The sequence below is a fragment of the Miniopterus schreibersii genome, assembly GCF_964146895.1.
Source record: "Miniopterus schreibersii genome assembly, chromosome: 16".
Lineage (NCBI taxonomy): Eukaryota > Metazoa > Chordata > Mammalia > Chiroptera > Miniopteridae > Miniopterus > Miniopterus schreibersii.
The window spans coordinates 13,894,135-13,916,897 of NC_138116.1; the positions used below are offsets into that span (position 1 = coordinate 13,894,135).

Here is a 22,763-nt window from a genome sequence, read left to right on the forward strand (position 1 = left end):
AAACATTTTGGCTCCAGGACGTGCGTGGCCTTAAAGCATTCAGGGCCCACTCCAAATTCAAGCTATCTGTTGAGAACCTGAACCCACTGTTCTCCATTTCTGTCAGGGGCGGTGTATGCGGGGCCACGGCGCCCCCCAGCGGCACCCTCCGTCCTGCTCTCCGCTCGGGCTCCCCAAGAGAGGGAGGAGCGAAGAGCCTGGTCGCGGGACAGTCTTACTCACCACTCCCTGCACAGACTAGGAGGTGGCGGCTAGCTAGTGGCTGTCTCAGATCCAGATTTCCTATCTCTCAGATGAAAGGTCTTGACTCAGGAATGACGGGAGCCATGCTGGTCATGAAGGACGGCAGGGCCCGCTCGCCGATGAAAAGTGAGGGTCAGAGGTACCTGTCAACACGAAGAGGGAAAACCCTCCCGCCGCCTGTCGGAGGAGAGAGAGATACGGAGCCTTAGGCCCAGCCCTCCTCCTCCTCCTCAGCCTACGGGGTCTCGCCTCTCTTTCCGACTTTGGGCCGGGACGATAGCAGCGAAACCAAAACGGGAAATGGATAGACTGAGGTGGAACGGGCGATCTTTTTAAGAAACATCTCCAAGGAGGGGTCGTCACCGGAAGTGGCTGTAAAGGCCTGTGCCCCAACAAAGCCCCGCCTCCAATTGCACTGCCGGTAGGCCGCAGGCCTCTCCCACTTCCGGCCCCTGGAGCCTTAACCCGCAGCCCCCCTTTCATTGCTTTCCCATTGGCTGCCGCAGGGACGCGCTGTGATTTCCCATTGGTCGCATCTCTTCTCCAGTACCGCACCTCCTCCCTCCAGGTACAGTCTTGTCTTCCGGCATCCGATAGGCTAAAGGTTGGGAGGGCGTCTGCCCAATTTGACCAATGAGCTGCGTGAAGAGTGAGGGCGGTGGCTGCGTGATGGGGGCAGGGCGGGACTTGATGTGGCGATTGGCCAGGGCGGGCACAGACGAGGGATACGATTGGTTGGGGAGAGGGGCACCGTGGTGGGGTTGTAGCTGCGCGGTCTCAGCAGCTGCGGGAGACGGAAGTGGTGAGAGCTCGGCCTCGGAGGGTCGGGCGGACGCCGCCTCGGTGAGTCACTGTGCCCCGTACACTGCCAGTCTGGGAACCGCAAAGACCGCGTCTTGCACGGCCCCGCCCCGACCCCACGGGCTTTCGTGAGCCCCGCCCTCTGTCATTCGGGGCTCCGCCTCCGGGCCTGTAGGCTCCGCCCCTGGAACCTGGGCACCTGGGATCCCCCGCCAGCCTGGCCCGCCCCCCCTACCCAGCCCCGGGCCAGATCCTTTAGGTTTAGGAACCCTGGGCCTCTCAGGCTTGGTCCATGTTTCTCCCTCCGTTTCCCTGAGGCTGCGTGCCAGTGGGTGGTGAGGCAGCACCTTTGGCTTGCTGCTTGCTGGCTCTCCCATGAGGAAGCGTGGGCTGTGATCAGGGAGGTGGGCAGGAGTACAGATGGAGGCCTTTATCCCTGCACCCTTGGAGGGGGTGGGTACTACTGGACAGCCCAAGCTCAGATAGCAGGCAAGAAATAAAGTGTCAGTGAAACTTGGGCCTCGTGCCTTAAGTGGGCCAAGGAGGCCCATCTTGAAATTTGTGGCTTGTGCCCATTTGACAGGTCCTGACTCTGAGGCCTGATTCTATCCTTGTTATGTGGCCTCCTCTCACTAATCCACAACCCACATAGTGTCAAGTAACTCAACAGGACCTGTCCAGCCCTGCTGCTTTGTGATCTCAGGTTGTGGTCCCCTCCCTCTTGTCCTCTGCTCTGGACTCTGCCCCCAGTAAACATGTCAGGTGGGTGCTACTCCCAGACTCAGAGGCCGGCAGAGCATTCCTGCGGATTATGTCCCCACCAGGGCCAGAAGTGAGTCCTAGTGGAGCAGCCTCTGTCTTTTCAGAGTTGGCAGTTCTTTTGTCCTCCCACAAAGAACAGGGTTTGGGAGTGTTTTTGTACTTCTCCTTCTGGGCCTGGAAATCAGGACTCTTGAATTCTGCTGAATAATCTTGGATAATACTCATTCTTGCTCCAGAACTTCATGGCTGGCTTCATACCCCGCAGAATCACTTGTTGCTTTCTTCTCATGTAGCTCCCATTGCCTCTCTGGCATGGTGACTTGTGGAGAGGCTGGATTTTCTGTGAGGAAGTATAATAAAAGTTGTAGAGAAGTTCAGGAGTAGATGTGTATACAGCATTTGTTGATTCTATGGTGATGTTAATGGTGTTCTTTACTCTTACGTTTCTCTGTCTCCTTATAGTGAGAAGCAGGCAGCCAGGACCCTCACCACGGTAGAATGGTGAGTACTCTCTCCTTCCTCAGACTTCTGTGTGTTCTGTCATCCTTGTGTCTTTCTCGGTGAAGCTGACCTACCCCTCCTGGACCTTGAGCTCCAGGCTACTCTGTTCAGGCCCTAAAAAGGTTCATCTGCTCTGGAGTTAAATTAAGTTTCTTTAGATTGCAAAACATCAGCCAATATAAGGCACTGGGACAGGAAGGCTTTAGAAATCATTTTTTGCATTTGTTATGCCATGCCTTCCCCATATTACCACTGGCTCTCTTAGCCTTTCATAATGGCCCTTCTCTTGGGTCCCTGGTAGAAGCTCTCTGTTCTGGTCTGAAAAACCAGGCCTCCTTTATCTCAAGATCCTTGTACTTCCTAGTGGCACCCTTGAATATTGTGGGTGCTGTGTCAGAAGTGACTTCACCAAAACTGTGGGGTTTCTCCAGCTCCAAGGTGCTGCTGTCCATTAAGCTACTGCAGTCAACAGATGACTGGATATCTAGCAGCATAGCACCCTCAAGGTGCCAGAATATCTCTGGGGGTGGTGGGTGGTTATAATGATCCCCTATATTTTCTATTAACTGTAACTGTATACCTACTTCTAAGCCTGAAGTCTCACCAGTAAAACAGGATAAGGCTTACTTCTTTGGGAGTTGAAAGGTTTTAGTGAGATAAAAGTTTGAAATATGTCTGGTTCATAGATGCTTAATAAAATGTCAGGTTTTCTCCCATTCTTTCCTTCCTCCAAAACCCAAACCCAAATCCAAACTAAAGCCTTGGTTTCTGAAAGTTACCAGGCCCAAGTGTGGGGTTCCAACCAGCTCCTTCTGTCATTCTTGGTGACATTCTAAGCCTCTTATCACTGCTCCTTATTCCTTGGCCCGCTATCTAATTCCCACTGTGCCCCTACCCTTAGGTTCCAAGTTCTGTTTTTGCATAGCTTCCGTGATCCATAGTTCCAGCTCTTCTGTGTCTCAACCTAAGAAATTCTTTCTCTTCTAAGAAAGACCTTCTTACCCAGAAGTCAGAGGATGTGAAACAAGGGAGAGATGGAGAGGAAGCAGTAGGGTTGGGCAAGGGGCCTTGGAATAAAACACTCAGAGCATTTCTCTTTCTGGAGTATGGAATGACCAACCTGGCACTAGCCCAGTTTCCATTCTAAGGGGCAAAAAGGGAGTGGGATTTAGTGAAGTCGAGGGATTGGAGGACAGTGATGGACAGGGGTCCCATAGTGGTGGTTTTGGAGGGAAATGATGAAGCCTTGAAACTGGAAAGGGCTTGAGGTGGAGGTAGGTGACTCCATCTTGGGAATTCAGAGGTGGGGGGGCGCGGGGCCGGATCCGTGAAGAGGGATGTGGGGTGGCTCACCTGGGAAGATGGGAAATGAAAAGATGTAGGCGTCTCTCCTTTCCTGCGGTCTGGGGACAGCCCAGTAACCCAGACTCCCGAAAGCCCCTGTAAGTCCCCTGAAGACGCCCTCCCGCGCCGCTGAGGGGCTGAGGGGAGGGAGGGGCTTGGGTGTGGGCGGGGCCGCGTGTCCGCCCCGCCCCGCCCCCCGCCTTCCCCGCGCGGTTTCGGGCGATCCCCTCGCTTGGCTCCCCTCCCTTTCGCGCTCGTGCTGGAGGGCGGAGCTGGGCTCGCTCCATTGTGGAGAGGAGGGGAGAGGCGCGCGGGAGTCGCGCCGAGGCCCTGCCGCCGGCGCGCTTGCCTCCTGGCCGCCGCGGCTGCACCTGGCGGGCCCCGCAGCCGGGATGCGGCGAGCGCCCGGGACTGGCGGGCAGCGCAGCGGCTCCTGGGACATGTGCGCTGGCCCAGACCTCCCGCGACCATGAGCCTGACCGCCCGCGTCTCCTGCTCCATGCTCAGCTGCTTTGTAAGTGCCGGCCCCGCCTGCGTGGGCCCCGGGGCCCCAGAGCTCGCTGCACCCGCAGCCCCGCCCAGCGCCAGCCCTCGAGATTCCGAATTTCAGCCCATCCCCCTTCCCAAGGACCCTGGCAGGAGAGGGGGGCTTATTCCTTTTCTTTCTTGGATTTGCTTTGATCTTCGGGTGCTGGGTATTGTCGAAGGCCGGGGATGGAAATTCTGTGACCCGTGCTGGTCCCGCAGCCTCTGCCCTTGACTGCAGATCTCCAAGCCCCGCCCTGCAGGGGTACATCTCTTCACCTCCTCCTCTCCATCTTGGTCCCACCCGCTGCATTCTTGCTAGGGGATGTGGGATGTGGCTAGTACGTCGTCTGGGATGTTAGGGGGCTGGTTGGGGAGCACTGGATGTCCGAGCTGTCTCCCTGACTCCAGTCCCCTCCCCCTTCCACCACTCCTTCCCTCATCTAACACGCCAGTCTTTTCTCCTTGACTGTCCCCCAGACAGCCTCTGTTCTCCATCTTCCCCGACTCTGCAGGCCTCCGTACCTCTGCATTATTTCCAGCCCTCCCCTCCTCCCCTCTGGCTTAATGCTCCTTCCCAGCTTCCCCATCTGTCCTCTCAGATGTTCCCACCCTCCCCTCCTCACCCCCTGTGGGTGTCTGCCAGGCCTCTCTACCCTGGCTGTCCTTGGGTCTCTCTGTTCCTCCTAGGCCCGTGGATCCCCTCTTACCCCCCTCCCTGGTGGTTGGGAGAGGAGTGACTTCTGCTTGCTGTGGGTATCCTCAGGAATTCCCCTCAGATCAGCAGGCCTGGCAGGTGTTGGGGGTTGGTTAGCAGTGTGGGCCTAACTGGAAGATAAGCTCAGCTCCAGAACATCTTTCTTTTGAAAGCATGCATGAAGGCCCTCTAGAGGCACAGGACTGAATCCCCCAGCCCACTCCTCTTTGTCTCCTTTACCCACCGGATTGAAGCCTCAGTGGCCTTAGGTGCCTGCTTTCCCCCCTGTCTCTCACCAGCTGCCACACCTGGTTTGGTTTCCTTGGGACAGCACTCCCCATTCCTTCTCTTACCTTTACATTACTTTCTTTTTCTTAGGCTTCTCTCCTCCTCCTGGGAAATTCTGGTTTTATAGGAGAGTTCCCCTTTGAGGAGTATAGATTCCTAGTTCCTCTTTGGACCTTTCTGTTCCCTGAGGCTTAGTAGGCTTGAGTACGCCCTCCAGCCTGCCCCTCCCACCTAGCCAGGTCTCCTTTCCCTCCTCTCGTGACTAGAACCTTTATAAGTGTCCATGGGTTGTATATGGGTTTACTGAGGGGAGGAGAGCAGAATGAGACCTAATGACTTAAGACTGAGCCCTTCCCCACAGGGTGAGGAGGGGCCCCCCAGCCTGGAGTACATCCAAGCGAAGGATCTGTTCCCTCCCAAGGAACTGGTGAAAGAGGAGGAGAATCTGCAGGTAAGGAGGAGTTGGGGGCCCAGGGTGGGTGGAGCTCCCTGTCTTATTAAAAAATACCCTTCCTCCTCCCAAATATCTCCAAGGGGATCTAGTACCAGAGCTCTGGCTTCCTGCTTCCCTAGTCTCTGAAAGTAAGGGAGTCTCTGCATGTGCATTATGGAGCCTTTGGCCCCAGGGAAGGAAAGGCAGCTTTCCTATACAGCTGTTGCCTGGTGCCGTTACCATGGAGAGGACTCTACTGCTCTGTGTTGGCCCAGCTTTTCTAGAGGGGATCCCACAGGTCAGGGGCTGGGGAGGCGAATGGAAGGGTGACTCAGTTCTGGACTGAGAAATGCTTTGCCTCTCGCCAGGTGCCCTTCACAGTTCTGCAGGGTGAGGGAGTGGAGTTCCTGGGCCGGGCAGCTGATGCCCTCATTGCCATCTCCAACTACCGGCTGCATATCAAGTTCAAGGACTCTGTCATCAACGTGAGTTCCTGTCTTGTTTTCCCACAACCAAGCCAGAATTCCTGTGAGGTGCAAGGTGGGATTGCCCCAATGCTCTGCTTGATCATGTCTCCAAAAAGTTGGGGTTCCCTTCCTTTTCTCAGTAACTTTTTGTTTTCCTGCTTCATTTTCCTAGCTATAGGTCTTCTGTCTCTCTCACTTAGTCTCCCTTCCCCTTTTTTCTCTTTCCCGTATTCTGTTGCTGGCTTTTCTAAGGGGCATAGTGTTAGAAGAGTGCCTTTTGCCAACTGTGTTTCCTTTGTCAAGTCACTCATCTGAGACTCAATTTCCTTCTTGATAATAAGGGGTGAAAACACTTGCCTTGCAAGGTTCTTGTGATTATTAATTGGGGTCATATGTGTAGAGGACCTAGCACAATTACCAGTCACTTAACAGGCACTCAGTAAATGTCAGTTTCCTTTCTTTTATTAATACATCAGCATCTGGGCTGGGGTGGGGATGAGGAGTGATGTGGACAGTGGGGATCTGAGCTTCAGTTTGCCCTTCCTGTAAAGGTCCCCCTCCGGATGATTGACAGTGTGGAGAGCCGTGATATGTTCCAGTTGCACATTGCCTGCAAGGACTCCAAAGTGGTGAGGTGAGAACAATAGGGCTTTACTCAGGTCCTCTCACCCTGGTCTAGCCTAGACCTCTCTGCTGCAGGGTTTCTATGGAGCAAGAAAGGAAAAATAGTGCCTAACTTTTGCAACTTGAAAAAAAGGTGAAAAATCTTGCCTGGGTTGGGAGGTCAGTTTTCTTACCCGTAGTATCTTGACCTGAAGAAATGGGGATAATACTTAGCTCACAGGATTGTCATAAGGATTAAGTGAGATAATATGAAAACATGTAGAATGATATCTTTATTGTTGGTTCATTTATTTATTCAGTCAGACTGTTCTAAGAACTGGAGATACAAAAGGGAACAAGTATACAAAATTTTCTGCCCTCATGGAGCTTATATTCCAGAGGGGAGATACTAGCAGTAAATAATAAGTGAGTAAAACTCATGTTACATGATGCTAAGTGTAAAGGTAAAAAATATAGCAAGGAAAAGGGATGTGGAGTGTTATGGGGGTGAAGGTTGTAGTTTTAAACAAAGGGATTTGAGAAGGCTACACTGAAAAGGTGACATTTCAGTCAAGACCTGAAGAAAGTGACCATGTGCATATTTGGGGGAAGAGTGTACCTGATGGAGGTAACTGAGTGCAAAAGGCCCTGAGGTGGGTTTGTACCTGGCATATTGAAAGAATGGTGAGGACGCTAGCTTGGTTGGAGTGGAGTGTACGTGGGTGAGAGTAGTGGGATATAAGACCTCAGAGGTCAGGGGCGCACCAGGCTGTCATATGACTGGTTTTTACTTTGAGGGAAATGAAAAACCACTGAAGGGTTTTGAGCAAAGGAGTAATGTGATCTGATTAATGTTTTATAAATCACTCTGTCTGCTATATTGAGAATAAGTGGAAGGGGACGGGGCAAAAGCAAGGGCAGAGAAGCTGGAAGACTAGTTAAGCAGCTCTTGCAGTTATCCTGGTGAGAGATCATACTGGCCTGTGCAGTATGGTAGGTCTACTATTTTCAAAAGGGCGGTAGGTCTACTATTTTCAAAATGGTGGGAAGCAGTCAGATTTTTAAAGGTAAAGAAGACAGGATTTGCTTATAGATTGGATATGAGAAAAAGGGGAGACTGGGATGACTCCAAGGATCATTTAAAGGATGCCCAGTTTAGAGCCTGCCATGTGCTCAGTCTGTAGGGACTCAGAGGGAGAATCCACTGCCCTTCCCTTCAAGGAGGTGAAAGTCCAGTACTGAAGGAAGAGTTAACATGGCGATGTGCTATGGAAAAGCTCACCGTTTAATACTCAGGCACAGTAAGAATAAGAAAGGAAGGGTCTGTGGAATGGAGTAGGCTGGGAAGGCTTCAAGGAAGAGGTGGGACTGGAACTATCTTCAGAGTATAGGTAGGATGTTGCTAGGCTGAGAGAAGACATTATCGAGCAGAAGTGAAAAAACAAGGAGCCAGGACTAGTGTGAGGAGGACCTCCTGTCTAAAGCAGAAGGTTTGTGTTAAGGAGTCATGAGAAGTAATACAAGGAATAGTCACTTTTAGGGCCATGTGATAGCCTTTAGATTTGGTATGAGCAATGGCAGGACCCTATTAGAGGAGACAAGTGTGTCTCAAGGACAAGAGCTCTTGGGAAGAGTTGTCACAAAGACAACTTTTCTTGGGTGTTGGCCAGTGTCCCTGGTCCTCCCCAGGGTACCTGTTACCTCCTGCTTTGCAGCCTCCTCTCCCCACAGCCTTCCTATGCCCGTTTTTTACCCCTTTGGCCCCAATGCACACCTGTCTCTTGCCTCACTCTGTGCCTTCTTGCCTGGCAGGTGTCACTTCTCCACTTTCAAGCAGTGCCAAGAGTGGTTGTCACGGCTAAGCCGGGCCACAGCGAGACCTGCCAAGCCTGAGGACCTCTTTGCCTTTGCCTACCACGCCTGGTGCCTGGGGTTGACCGAGGAGGACCAGCATACCCACTTGTGTCAGCCAGGTAACGCCAGGCTGTTTTCTTTGTGAGGTTTCTTATCTCTTGGTTCTCACCCCTCCCCCACCCCTGGACGTGGTGCTCTTGGATGCTGACAGCTGTGGGGGCTGTGTTGCAGGAGAACACATACGATGTCGGCAGGAGGCTGAGCTTGTGAGGATGGGCTTTGACCTGCAGAACGTCTGGAGAGTCTCTCACATCAACAGCAATTACAAGTAAGAGGGCAGGGGGTGAGGAACCGAAACACCAATTCAGACCCAGGCCCCCTGCACATACGGATAAAGCACAGTGGGCACAGTTCCCCTGGCTCTGTGGTGAGGAGGGCTCCCAGTCCCTCTTCCCACAAAGCCATCCCTCGGGATCTTGTTATTACCTGTCTCAGATCAAGCTCAGTGACCCCATCTGGTCTCTTCTCAGATTGTGCCCCAGTTATCCCCAGAAGCTGCTGGTTCCTGTGTGGATCACAGATAAAGAGCTGGAGAATGTGGCTTCCTTCCGCTCCTGGAAGCGGATCCCCGTGGTCGTGTATAGGTGAGGCAATGGGGGATAGAAATAAGCAGAGCGTTTTTGTGCAATAAGGAAGGAGTCAGAAGTGGAGGTTTGCAGCAGCATGGTTGACTGAGGATTGACACCCTGCAGGGAAAGGGCTCTGAAATAATTTTAAAACAAAAACTGCCTCACTTTCCTTTTTTTGAGGGTGTGTGTTTGTATAAAAATATTGCATTAGAACAGAGGTTGGCAAAATGGCCTGTGAACCAAATCCAGCTTGCAGCCTCTTTTATGTGCAGTCTGTGAACTATGAATGGTTTTTACATTTTTAAAGGATTATTTGAAAAAACAAAACAAAAACAGAAAGAATGTGTGACAGACTGGCTGTGACCTGCAAAGCTGAAAATGTATTGTCTGGTTCGTTACCAAAAAAGTTTGCCGACCCTTGACTAGAACATTGTAGCTAAAGTCAAGTGAGACAGGTGCTGAGGTCTGGAGTTGTTCATGCTCTGGGCTCAGGCTTGTTCTCCTGCTGGGTGTCTGTACCTGGAGCAGGTGCTGTGCAGACTTGATGAGTCAAGGTCACCTTGGGAATATCGAGCCCATTTGAGAAATGTGTGTGACAGCGCTTTGTAAACTATAAAGCCCTCTAGGGGCTTTTGGTTGCTATTTTCATGGCCTGAATGAACTAGTAGCCTCTGCTGGCTTTGGAGATCTTGGTCTGGCCCCCTAGAGTCTCAGTGGTAGGCCTCTGGGGGCTGTGAATGCCAAGGGCATGATGGTTTTTTTCTGTTCTGTCAGACACCTACGCAATGGGGCTGCCATCGCCCGCTGCAGCCAGCCGGAGATCAGCTGGTGGGGCTGGCGCAATGCTGACGATGAGTACTTGGTGACATCCATCGCTAAAGCCTGTGCCCTCGACCCAGGGACAAGGGCCACTGGGGGCTCCCTCGGCACTGGGAACAGTGATGCCAGCGAGGCATGTGACACTGACTTTGGTAAGGTGTGGGTGGTGCTGCCCCCACTTTGGCCTCATTGGCTTCCAGGTAGTCCTCAGTGAGAGGATGGGAAGAAAATTATACCACCCAGGGTGCCGGGGTCCCTGCCTTTTGGGAGGCTATGGGGTGTGAGGGGTCCCCAGTTGTATATTCTTCTGAAAGGGAGTGCCCCAGTGTAGGGTGAGGCTGGGTGGCCTGCTGACCCAGGGTCTTCTCTCTGCTGTGTTTTTAGATTCCTCCTTGACTGCATGTTCTGGGGTGGAGAGCACAGCAGCCCCCCAGAAGCTGCTGATCCTGGATGCTCGGTCCTACACAGCAGCAGTGGCTAACCGGGCCAAGGGTGGAGGCTGCGAATGCGAAGGTATTGCTATTCTCCCAACGTCTGCAGCCAGTCTGTGCTCGGGGTGGCCTTGGTGAGGAGAGGGCAGGGGCCAGTTGTGTAGTAGAAGATGCCAAACAAACCTGGCTTAGAATCAGGACTCTGTCACTTACTAGCTGTAACTATGCTTAAGTTCCTTAATCTGTTTCATTTTCTTCTCTGTAAAATGGGGGTGATGCATATCTTGCACAGTTGTTGGATGATTAGAGGTTACATGTATAAAATTACTGGCATGCACAGAGCAACTACTACTTATTGAGAATTTACGTTGTCATTACTAGTAATACTGTGGCTGTCACTTGTCATTATTATTACTACTATTAGTATATGGTACCTGAGTATCTAGAGATAAAAGGGTGATTGAGATTTCCAGAGTATATTTGGTTCCCATCCTGGAGTGTTCGTCCTGCCAGGGAAGCTTTGCTCACTGGGACTGCCCTTGTCCTGCATGCCTGTTTCCAGGACATGGCCTTAGGCTCACTCTCCTCTTTGACATCTACAGAGTACTACCCCAACTGTGAGGTTGTGTTCATGGGAATGGCCAACATCCATGCCATCCGCAACAGCTTCCAATACCTTCGCGCTGTGTGTAGCCAGATGCCGGACCCCAGCAAGTAGGTGTTCCCTGCTCAGATTCTATCCTGCCTCCAGTTTTATGCCCAACCCAGGGCTTCTTGAAATTGGAAGGTTAGATGGGGAGGTGGGAAGTGTGCAGATGCAGGAGACCTGAGGGCCTGGGTGCAGTGAGCCAGTTCCAAGAATGCTTCTGCTCAGCCAACACTCTGGCACGGCCACAGGACATTGGGTTCCTTTTGTTTGAATCAATTGTCTACTCAAAGAACACAGAGAACTGGGGACAGAAAGTGGCTAAATGTGTTCTCTATTGATCCTCAGAGTTTCTTGTTTGCCTCAGGTCCTGTCTTCCCTACTTTCCTGCTAAGTATCTCTTGGCAGAAAGGCCATGGCCTGGGCTCTTGCTTCAGCCCTCTTAGGGACTTTGTTAGGTGTGGCTAGCTGTAGGTGGTGAAGAGACTGTTGTAGCCTCAGTGCTGTTAGTGACAGACTTGATTTCTGCTCTTGTATAGCTGGTTGTCGGCACTGGAGAGCACCAAATGGCTGCAGCACTTGTCGATGATGCTAAAGGCAGCTGTGCTCGTGGCTAATACGGTAGACCGGGAAGGCCGGCCTGTGCTGGTGCACTGCTCAGATGGCTGGGACCGGACGCCACAGATCGTAGCCCTGGCCAAAATACTCCTGGACCCATATTACAGGACATTGGAGGTATTGAGAGGGGTGGGGTGGGAAAGAACAGAGGGAAAGGGGGTGGGGTGGGGGGAGGTGTTGGGCCCTCTGGATCTCTTGAGGATTTTTAGTAAAGGCCATTGGAGCTTTGAGTCCCCTTCTAGGTTCATTTCTGTTCTCTGAAGCTGCCAGTTTCTTGCTTCGGGCACCCCCTGGGGAGTAGCACACTAGCCTTTTCACAGAGTCCCTGTGCTTGAACTTTGTCTTCTTTGCAGGGCTTCCAAGTATTAGTAGAGTCTGACTGGCTGGATTTTGGACACAAGTTTGGAGATCGCTGTGGCCACCAGGAGAATGCAGAGGACCAAAATGAGCAGTGTCCTGTGTTCCTCCAGTGGCTTGACTCTGTTCATCAGCTGCTCAAACAGTTCCCCTGCTTGTTTGAGTTTAATGAAGCATTCCTGGTAAGATCTAAAGCCTGTGACCAGGGTGGGGGATGGCAGCCGAGGCCCCCAGGTGCAAGCTGTCTTGGCCCTCTAGGTCAAACTGGTGCAGCACACATACTCCTGCCTCTACGGCACGTTCCTGGCCAACAACCCCTGTGAACGAGAGAAGCGTAACATCTACAAGCGGACCTGCTCTGTGTGGGCCCTCCTGCGAGCTGGCAATAAGAACTTTCATAACTTCCTCTACACACCTGGCTCAGACATGGTAAGCACGAACCCTCAGCCTGTAGGTGCTGCTTCAAGACCTGCAGGGAGAACAGGCCGAGTCAGTGGGGAGGACAGAGGGCCTGTAACATCTCACACAACACTAGTATGGGTCTACTTCCCTAGGTCCTGCATCCCGTGTGTCACGTCCGGGCCCTGCACCTCTGGACGGCTGTTTACTTGCCAGCATCATCCCCGTGCACACTCGGGGAAGAGAACATGGATCTTTACCTTTCCCCAGCGGCTCAGAGTCAGGAGTTCTCTGGTCGCTCTCTGGACAGGTAAGATTGCCCTTCTTGCTCTCTCTTCTCTCTATTAGAAGTCAATAGCTGCTTTGTGTCTTGCCTAAATGTTCTCTTCTTTTAAAATTATAGCTTATGTTCAATATTATTTTGAATTAGTCTCTTTTAAAAACAAAATATCTAAAAGCAACTTCTTGAGTTGGTTGAAGGAGAAACTTGGCCCAGGACTTGTAGCTAGCCTGGAGTGCACTGTGTGCATTTTCAAGGTCCTCTCTTAAGATAAGACTGGTTACCTCCTTTCCTGGAACTGTTATCGCCCTATGTGACATACCAAGCAGGGAAGAGGAGAACAGGACAGAAAGGACTATTTTGGAAAGTTTGTGGGAATGGTCTTATGTTCACTGATAGAAGGCATGGAGAGCTTGCTATCTTAGTAGTAACCTTTGCTGTGTCCAGCATTATGTTCCAGAAGCATCTGACTCTCAGGGAAATAGGCTCCCAGAAGGGGGATGGCCTTCACATTACTTTCTCAGAAAAAGGCCAGAATTTAAAGGGAGACATAAAAATTAGTTATCTTCTGGTTGAATATTTGGGGGGAAATAGAATGGAGATTGGTTAAACTATAAGAGTAATACATGTCCCTTATTTAAAAGGAAAAGTCAATATAAAACTAGAAAATAAAAGTCCTCTCTCCTTGTCCCCACAGATGTCCACTGCTAACACTTTGGTGCATGTCTTTCCAGATGTTTAGCTACATAGATACGTTCACACTCTCACACTGTCATATAGAAACTATTTTTAAATATTGTCCATTTAAATATTTTTAAATAGACAAAAACAGTCATATTTTGCATACTCTTCTGCAAATTGTTTTTCCCACTTTGTGTTAGGCTGTCACCCCATGACAATATAAAACTGCTTTATTGTTTTTAGTGGCTGTATAGATTAGAGTATGTTATAGTTCATATAACCAGTTTTCTATTGGTCATTTGGTGATTTTCCATTTTTTGTTGTTACAGGGAGTGTTTTAGTTAACATCCTTATATGCATATCTTTTTTTTTAATTGTGGTAAAATGCACCTAACAGAATATTTACCATTTAAACCATTTCTAAGTGTACAGTTCTGTAGTGTTACCTTATATGTATACCTTTGCATTTGTGTAGTATTTCTGCCAGATAAATTCCTGGAAATGAAAATGCTGGGTTCGAAGGATATGTACATTTCAAATTTTGATCTGTGTGTACTGGCAGAAAGTTATTTAAAATTAAAATATAACTTACATAATTGGTTGAATATTATAAAGGAAAACAAAAAACCAACCCCCTAAATTACTGGTTTTAGGGTTTTTGGAGCTGAGTCCACTGTCAGGGACCCATGGGTAGGCTTCAGGAATTCTGTGATTTTCCTCCTTCCCTAAACTGCAGAATTGGGGTGTAGGTTTATAAGTTTACTTTTCCAGGGAAATGGGCCATAACTTTTTATCAAATTCTCAATAAGTTCTGTGACCCATTTAATAATCATTGCTGTAAATCAATGTAATTTTTTACATCAATAATATTTCTTTAAAACCTACAAGTTGCCTGGTACTATACTAGGTTTTATGGACTATACCAAAGAAATAGAAGATATTGACCCTATTTAAGATATTTTAAAAAGCTGTAAAATAAGACATAAGACAATTAGAGAACGACTCAGCATCTAAGCAAATAAGAATGTGTGTAGTTCAAAGCTGTTAGAGAATTGAGAAGTAAGATGGGCCATTTGGTGACTATGTACTCAGAGAACTTCTCATGGAAGAGTAGGCAGGAACCATGGCTCTTTTGTACCCTAGTATTTGGTTCAGGGCATGGCACATAATAGGTGCTTTAGTAAATACTTAAATGAACAAATGAACGGAATAAAGGAAGCTGTGAGCTTGGTAATAGGGTTAGTGAAGTTGGGTCCAAAGGAATTGGATACATGAGTTTTATAAAAAAAGCTCTCTGGAGCTGGCAGGGGTTAGGAAGTGGCTATTTTGAGGAATAGAAATAGGTATAGGATAGTTCATTGAGGGCTTTGAACATTACACTGAGGAGCTTATTTTGATTCCATTGTCAATAAAAAATCACTGTAGGAAGTCATTGTGGCCTGGTGACAGGACAGGGATTTGGGGAGGATTAATCACTGAGCCTGGCAGTTAAGAGGCCCAGAGACCAGCCAGCACTGCTGTAATTCAGATATAGGGGGAAGAGGCCTTGGAGAAGATAAGGGTTAAATTCAGACACTGTAGAGAAGTCATTAGCAGGCTGTGGAGTTGATTGAATGTTGGAGGGTAGAAGTGAAGAGTAAAGAGGACCAAAGACAGGTCCCAAGTCTCTGAGCTTAGAAACCAGGAGGATATCAGACCCACCTATAGATATTGAAAAGCTGAGAAGTCAGTTTGGGGAGAAAGAGGAGATACATGCAGGTTGGGATTGAAATATTAGCTGACAGCAACAAGGTGTGCTATAGGCATTTCAAGGTGGAGAGATGGATTTGGAGGAATAAGTGGTGTAAAGGTCTTAAAGGAAATGGTTTCTCTAACAGCTGACCTGACTTACCTTTGGTTCTACCTTTTCCTAGATCAAAAATGTCTTGGCCTCTTTCCTCCTCTTCCATTAAAGTCCAGCACATTCTTCTATACCCAGCTGAAATACTACCCTCTGTGTGTAGCCTTCCCTGACCGCCCTAGCTGCATGAGTTCTCTCATTGTTCCAAACTCCTCAGGCATTACTCCCTGTACCAGCATTATTGTATTGATTAAACCTTTGATGCATATAGGAATCAGGCTGTTGGTTCTGTTGAATCTGCGTAAAGAGTAGGTGGGAGTTATTCATATTCTTTTGTCTACTTCTTTACTTCTTTTGCATATTTGAAAGTTTCTATTAAAAACAAACAAACTAAAAAGTTGCCAAGCTGGGATTCAAGCCCTGCTTATGGGACTCCAGAGACTGTAATCATAACCATTGCTATCACCTTCCTGGAATTTCATCCCACAAAGAAAAAAATTTTGATTACATAAGTAAAATCACAAACATACCTTTAAAATATAATACGTTTCAAAGAGCAAACACTTAGAAAACTCAGCTATACTGTAATTCTACCTTCAAGGGACTTTTCTGTATGGGCTGGACTGAGGTGTCTGAAAGAAGGAGCCCAGTTGATGTCTCTGCTGTTTCCTCGCAAATTTTTCTGAAGTTTTAGTTGCTCTAAGGACTTTTGAACTGTTAAAAATCAGAGAGGTCATTCTTGAAAATGTTACACATCTGGTGTGTACACATGCCTCTGGAACTCTGAGTGCTGTATACTAGGGGAGTTTCCATGGTGACTTGGGACTCAGGAGAACACTGCTGTTCAGTGGTTGTAAAAAGCTGTGTTGGTTACTACTGTGATAGAGGGATAATTTATAATAAGGGAAGTTGTAACAATGAGTGGTAAGTGTAGTCTTAATCAATTTGAGGTTGGTTGCCTATATTTGGATCATAGCATCTCTACAAGGTATAATTTATTGTCATTTTATAGAGGAGGAAACCAAGTGCCTGAGAGGTTAAATACCTTACTTGTAGTCATACAGCTAATCAGAGTCAGAGCCAATATTGTCTAGCTCCAAAGCCCATCTTTCTGTCTTACCATGTGTGACAGAGGTTTGGGCTCAGGTATAGTCCTAGCTAGAATAGTTTTAGAAGGCATCAGCCTAGAAGGCAGTTAAAACCATGGGAGTGGTTGAGATTGTCCAGGGAGATTGTGTAGGGTGAGGACTGATGAAAGCTTGGGACAGGGTTCATGTCCTACACTTTTTTGCAGAGTAGACTTTTTGCAGTGAACATTGGTTATATGTAATGTTAAATGTCATTACTTCTTGTGACTCTGGCTTTGATAATGCTTTGATGACCTGATTCTATATATTGGAGATGGCTCCCATTTCTTGACCTGGAGGCATTGTGTTGTCATTCCAGATTACCCAAAACCAGATCTATGGATGATCTCCTTTCTGCCTGTGACACAAGCAGCCCTCTGACACGCACATCCAGTGACCCTAACCTGAATAACCACTGTCAGGAGGCCAGAGTAGGCCTGGAGCCCTGGCATAGCAATCCTGAGGGATCAGAGACAGCCTTCTTGGAATCTGGGGTAGGAGGTCCTCAGCAGACTACAGGAGAAATGGGTCTTCCTCCCCCTCTGCCCAGCAGCCAGAAAGACTACTTGAGCAATAAACCTTTCAAGAGTCATAAAAGCTGTTCTCCAAGTTACAAACTGCTTAATGTCGCAGTGCCCCAGGAAATGAAGAGCAACACCTCTGATCCTGAGATTGAAGTCCTGGAAGAGACCAAGGCATCAGTTCTAGACCTTCCTGCCCAGGAGCTGTGTAGGACTTTAGATGGCACAGAGGGGCCACCTGTACATTTTCCTGAAAAAGAAGCTGTCAGTGCACTCTCTAAAGTCATTTCCAACAAGTGTGATGGAATTTGTGATTTTCCTGAGTCTTCCCAGGACTCCCTTACAGGTGCCCCCCAAGAGGCCCAGCTAGACTCTGTGCTAGGTGAACCCTCCAGATCTGCTCCAGATCACAGTCTGGGCACCCTTTGCAAACCACTGAGTGCTACCTGCCAAACTCCTCCAGACCCAAGCACTGACTTTCTCAACCAAGATCCCCCAGGGTCTGTGGCAAGTATCTCCCAACAGGAACAGCCCAGTTCTGTGCCAGATCTGATTCATGGGGAAGAAGACACTGGCAAAAGAGGGAATAGGAATGGGCAGTTACTGGAAAATCCTCGCTTTGGGAAAGTGCCATTGGATTTGGTCCGAAAGCCAATTTCTCAGAGCCAGATCAGTGAGTTCTCTTTCTTAGGGTCCAACTGGGACAGTTTCCAAGGGATGGTAACTTCATTCCCAAGTGGGGAGACCACCCCTCGGCGGCTGCTTTCCTATGGTTGCTGTAGCAAGAGGTCGAGCAGTAAGCATATGCGGCCAATGGGGCCCTGCTTTGGGGGCCAGTGGGCTCAGAGAGAAGGGGTGAAGTCTCCTCTCTGTTCTAGTCATTCCAATGGACACTGTACTGGTCCAGGAGGAAAAAACAACCGGATATGGTTGTCCGGTCACTCCAAGCAGGTCTCCAGCACAAAGCCTGTTCCACTGAGCTGCCCTTCTCCAGTGCCTCCTCTCTATCTGGATGATGATGGACTCCCCTTTCCCACGGATGTGATTCAGCATAGACTACGGCAAATTGAAGCAGGGTACAAGCAAGAGGTGGAGCAGCTACGTCGACAGGTGCGAGAACTGCAGATGAGGCTGGATATCCGTCATTGCTGTGCCCCTCCAGCAGAGCCTCCCATGGACTATGAGGATGATTTTGTAAGTATTTACCTACTGCCACCCATCCATTCGTTTAGCCTTCCATCTGTTCAACATTCATTCATTGGATACTTGCTGTGTGCCACTGTGTTAGTTGGTTGCGCTGTAGGATAAAAGACATAGGACCTCCTCTCAAGGAGTTTACAGTCTCTTGGGAGAGACAGACAATTAGAATGATTATTTAAGTGTTATTTGAAGGAAGCATCAGGTGTTGGGGCCCAGGGTAGAGTGAAAGGTCAGGGAAGGTGTTCCTGAGAAGATAATGCTTGAGCTGAGTACTGAAGAATGTGTAGTTTAGCTCAGTAGACAGTGAAAAGGAAATAACCATTTTCAGAAGTATGGAGGCAATAGGTATTCTAATGGTATGGCTTGAATAAATGGGTAGTGGGTGTGTGCATGCGCATGTGTGTGTTTGTGTATGTGTGTAAGTACACATATACTTGTGCTAGAAAGGTGAGGGAGGCAGTTGGGTAGTGGTGGGAGGTGGAATTGGGGAGGTAGACAGGAATTGGAAAGGTCAGCTTGAGTTCTCTTATTGTTTGGATTCTATCCTCAAGGCAATATAATTTTTGACCAGTGAGTAACATGATCAGATTTGTATTTTAAGAATACTATACTACTATAGCAATAGTTTGTCTAGTGGATGAGGCAGCTGAAACCCAGGTTAGGAGGCTGGTTAGGATGTTTCAGAATAATCCAGGTGAGAGGTGATGAGACCCATTTAGGCGTTGCTGTGTTGGGAGGCCTCAGGTTCTGGCACAGCAGTCCTCAAGGAGCTTCTAGGCATCAGCTTCTTGCCCATAATATCTTGTCATCTACACAGGCACTGCACTTCCTCCTGCTAAGACATTCCCACTTCATCAACGCACACTTGTTGGGATGGGAAGGTCCAACAACTTTTTACTATGCAGGGTGATGATTTAAAGCAGGAGTCAGCAAACTTTTTTGGTCAAGGGCCAGATAGTAAATGCTTCAGGCTTTGTGGGACATACATAGTTTCCTTCACAGTTAGTTGGCAGAAGTAGCCATAGACAATATGTAAATAAATGAGTGTGGCTCTCTTCCAATAAAACTTGATTTATAAAAACAGGCAGTGGGCTAGATTTGGCCTGTGGGCTATAGTTTGCAACCCCAGGTTTAGCTGTAACAGAAATATTCCTTCCATACTGTGCTACAGCATATTGGTTAAGAGCATGGGTCTGAAGCCAGAATACCAGGTTCAGTCCCAGGTTTACTACCAGTCAGCTCTTAACTTTCTCTGTGGTGCAATTTCCTTATTAGTAAAAAGGTGGATAATAGTAGTATACATCATAAGATTGTTGTGAGGAATTAAAGAAGTTCACTCTTAGAACAGTGGGTGACACACAGTAATCAATAAGTGTTAGAGATGAAGATGATGTGGATGTCTTCACCTTTTCTTCAGACGTGTTTGAAGGAGTCAGATGGCAGTGATACAGAAGATTTCGGATCTGATCACAGTGAAGACTGCCTTTCAGAAGCAAGCTGGGAACCTGTTGATAAGAAAGAGACTGAGGTATGTCCAGGCAAATACAGGTACTTATGTGAGCCAGTGCGTTCTCACATTTCTGAGAGATGAGTGACGTGCTATAGACCAGTGTCTTCTTTTTAGGCGAGTAGTGGCCAACTCTAAAGACAGGCATTGTCCTTTTCTCCTGGGACACTCCCCTTGTTGCAGTGTTGCTCTTCTGCTTTGTTGATAACCATCTGGGATTTTTTCTTGTCCTGTTAGGTGACTCGCTGGGTTCCAGACCATATGGCATCACACTGCTATAACTGTGACTGTGAATTCTGGTTGGCCAAACGAAGACACCATTGCAGGTAAGATGTTTTATATGATTTAGTATGGCTCGAAAAACAGTGAGGTACATATATATGAATGAAATTGAATTAATCTGAAAATGGAGACATCTTTATAGGAACTATTTTTGTTTGCTCCCAACTTTATTTACTCATGTAAAGCCGTTTAGAGTATCAGTTCATTCTCAGTATAGTGGCATTTATTTTATTTAAAAAATGTATTTCAATTGCAGTTTGCATTCAATATTTTTATTAGTTTCAGGTGTGCAGCATAATGGCATTTCTGATGAACTCTTTCCTCTTTGTGCATTGGCAGAAATTGTGGGAATGTATTTTGTGCTGGTTGCTGCCACCTGAAGTTGCCCATTCCTGATCAACAACTCTATGACCCAGTTCTCGTCTGTAACTCATGTTACGAACACATCCAAGTATCTCGTGCCAGGGAACTTATGAGCCAACATCTGAAGAAACCCATTGCTACAGCTTCCAGTTGAATGCTAGAGGAGATGACCTGTCCAATTATAGCAGGTTTGAAGGGAGGATCTGCTTCAGGTGTAGTTTTGAAGGTTCCTTGGTGTGGCTCATGAAATCACAGAGCTCCAAGATACCATCTTGAGAAATCCTCGGTATCATGAGACTGGAGCAGAGGAATTCCAATTTCACAGGAGGTCCTCTATGGGTGAGACCCTCACCGTGGGGTAATGGTTCTGATCCAGACCCAGAGTCTGGAAGCTTAACGTTGAGTTGGTGACTCCAGCTTCTTTCTCCTGGGGGAGTCACAAGATAATGATTTAATAGATACTGCCTGGTGATGTGTGCCCCAAACAGCAATAGAAAGGCATATGTATAACCAAACTCCAAGTGATAACCAGATCCATCTCTCCTCCACCTTGAAAAAAGCAGATTATAGTATATAAGATAGGAATTCCTATCCTATTTGAAATGAACTATACCCTGTACCTCTGTGCTCTGTGTCTGTGCATGAAGGCTCAGTCTTTAGAGGCATTTCCTCTAGTTGCATTAGTTCTGTCTTTCTGTGGAGTTTGGTTTAAAGACTGGTTCAGCAAGTGGAGGTTTTGCTGTATTTTTCACTTGGCTTATTGGCCAGCATCGGTGAATATTCAGTTTTAGGGGTCAGTTCTAGGGAAGGAGACATTTTTGGGAGCAGAGGAAAACTCTGCTGATATTCAGTCCTGGCAAAGATCAGTTTCAGTTATTTTGAGCTATGAAGGCAGGAATCTGTTACTCAGTGATGGCTCTTGAGGTATGCACTGTGAAGGAGAAGGAAAAAGCAGAAATTATCCTTGTGAAATACTTGCTGATTGTGCCCTACCCTTTGCGCCTGATTTTTCCTAGTTGTCCTGGTGCTAACACAGGAGCTACACCTTGATCCTCTCCTGGCATGAAAATAAAACCATGTTTTTTTTGTCGTCGTTCCATTGCCCACTTCCCCCATGTTGTCTTTCCCTTGGCTGCTGCCTCCTCTGGGTCACACTGCTTCTTATCCTGAACACTTGACACCTTGAGGGTAGAATTTAGTGTTTGGTTTTTACCTCCTAGAATATGCTGTTTGGTATGTGAGGGTTTCAGTACAAATGCTGCTGTTTATTTCTGTGCACTTAACAATGGAACCCAAACAGAAGAGAATAAAGCCTTGATACCAAAATTGGGAGAGAAAATGTGTCCATTTGGACCAAACCGTGTTTTATTTTTTGTTTTTTTCATCTTAATATGTACCAGTGGCACTTAACCAAAAGATACAATGATATAGCCATGTACTATGGGTGGGACAGATACAGTCTTCTTGACCTATAACAAAACCACTAGGATTTCCTTTATACATTTTTCTTAATTTGTTGGTGTATAAAAGGTAAATTATACTTAGGCTTATCCTGTTTTAAAACTACTATGGTAGCTGTCTAATTGCTACTTCAATGTTGCTTCCTAGAAAAAAAATTTTTTATTTGAAAATAACTAGGATCTGCATTTAGAACAAGAATCGTATTTGTCCTGACCTTTCCTTCAATCCTACAGAGAAGCATCTGTGCTTTTATACATGCCATGGATGTAACCTAAAAAGTTTTGGCGTATTTAGGTCAGCCTAGCAGAACTCTTTTTGGTTTAAATGAAGTTGAATAATGGAGATTTTGTGTCTGGGAAATTCCTGAGATCATTGAAAAAGTAACAAACTATCCCTTGTCTCCGACACATAAAATTCTTTTAAGCATTTTCTCAATCATTAAAATTTACTGCCAGTTGTGAGTGGCTTTTTAATTAACTTGACTTTCATTGCACTTCACTCTGCCCATTTTCAGGGGGAGTAAGATTGGTGACATTTGAGGGGACTGTATCTGTCTGTTTTGAGGGGCTATCCCATCGGTGAACATACTGCATGGCCTTGGAGAGAGACTCTGGGCTCTCAGCTCAGATGTATTCATCAAATACTCCTTTCAGAGCTCTTGTGGGTGTAAGTGACATGATGTGGCCAAAAATCCAAACTGTGCAGTTGCGTTGTGACAAACATGCAATGTGCTGTAAAAACTCAATACAGTTTAAATAAAATCTCTATATTAGTGCTGCTTTGTTGGGTCTTTTTATTCATTTTCATTTCTAAGAAAACTTAATAAATACTAATTTTTTCTTTGATCATGAAAAAGGACTAAAACATTACACCCCTTCCTCCCAACATTTTCCATTTTTTATGGACTTCTCGTTTTATCAGCACAGCTCCAGTTACATTCCTCTTTATCAATCTAGGGAGTTACCTTATTGATACAGTAGAATTCTATCCCATCGTGAGGTTTATTTCTCTTTATGGTCCAAAATGTCACCAACTAGTTGATCAGGCACACAGGATTGTGCCTATAGTCTCCTGATACCCTCCT

At 47.5% G+C, this 22,763-nt stretch overlaps 1 protein-coding gene across 3 annotated transcripts; it reads left to right on the forward strand.

Annotated features, from left to right (window-relative positions):
- Positions 1–876: 876 nt before the first annotated feature.
- MTMR4 (myotubularin related protein 4) lies at positions 877–22,453 on the forward strand (the record flags this gene model as incomplete). 3 transcript variants are annotated; one of them, XM_081115747.1, is made up of 19 exons in its annotated part: positions 1,038–1,086; positions 2,269–2,307; positions 5,523–5,612; positions 5,963–6,079; positions 6,613–6,695; positions 8,477–8,637; positions 8,750–8,846; positions 9,049–9,162; positions 9,922–10,118; positions 10,351–10,479; positions 11,000–11,111; positions 11,583–11,778; positions 12,015–12,200; positions 12,277–12,447; positions 12,573–12,727; positions 16,665–18,060; positions 19,484–19,594; positions 19,811–19,899; positions 20,195–22,453. In XM_081115747.1, the coding sequence occupies 18 exons, from the start codon at positions 2,305–2,307 to the stop codon at positions 20,370–20,372; spliced, it is 3,585 nt and encodes a 1,194-aa protein (XP_080971873.1). In that variant the 3' UTR covers positions 20,373–22,453. The 3 variants fall into 3 exon arrangements, with proteins under 3 accessions (XP_080971875.1, XP_080971873.1, XP_080971874.1); XM_081115749.1 differs by lacking the exon at positions 2,269–2,307 and having other exon boundaries at positions 877–1,086; positions 20,195–22,451; XM_081115748.1 differs by lacking the exons at positions 1,038–1,086; positions 2,269–2,307 and adding an exon at positions 3,928–4,165.
- Between the last annotated feature and the right edge of the window lie 310 nt (positions 22,454–22,763).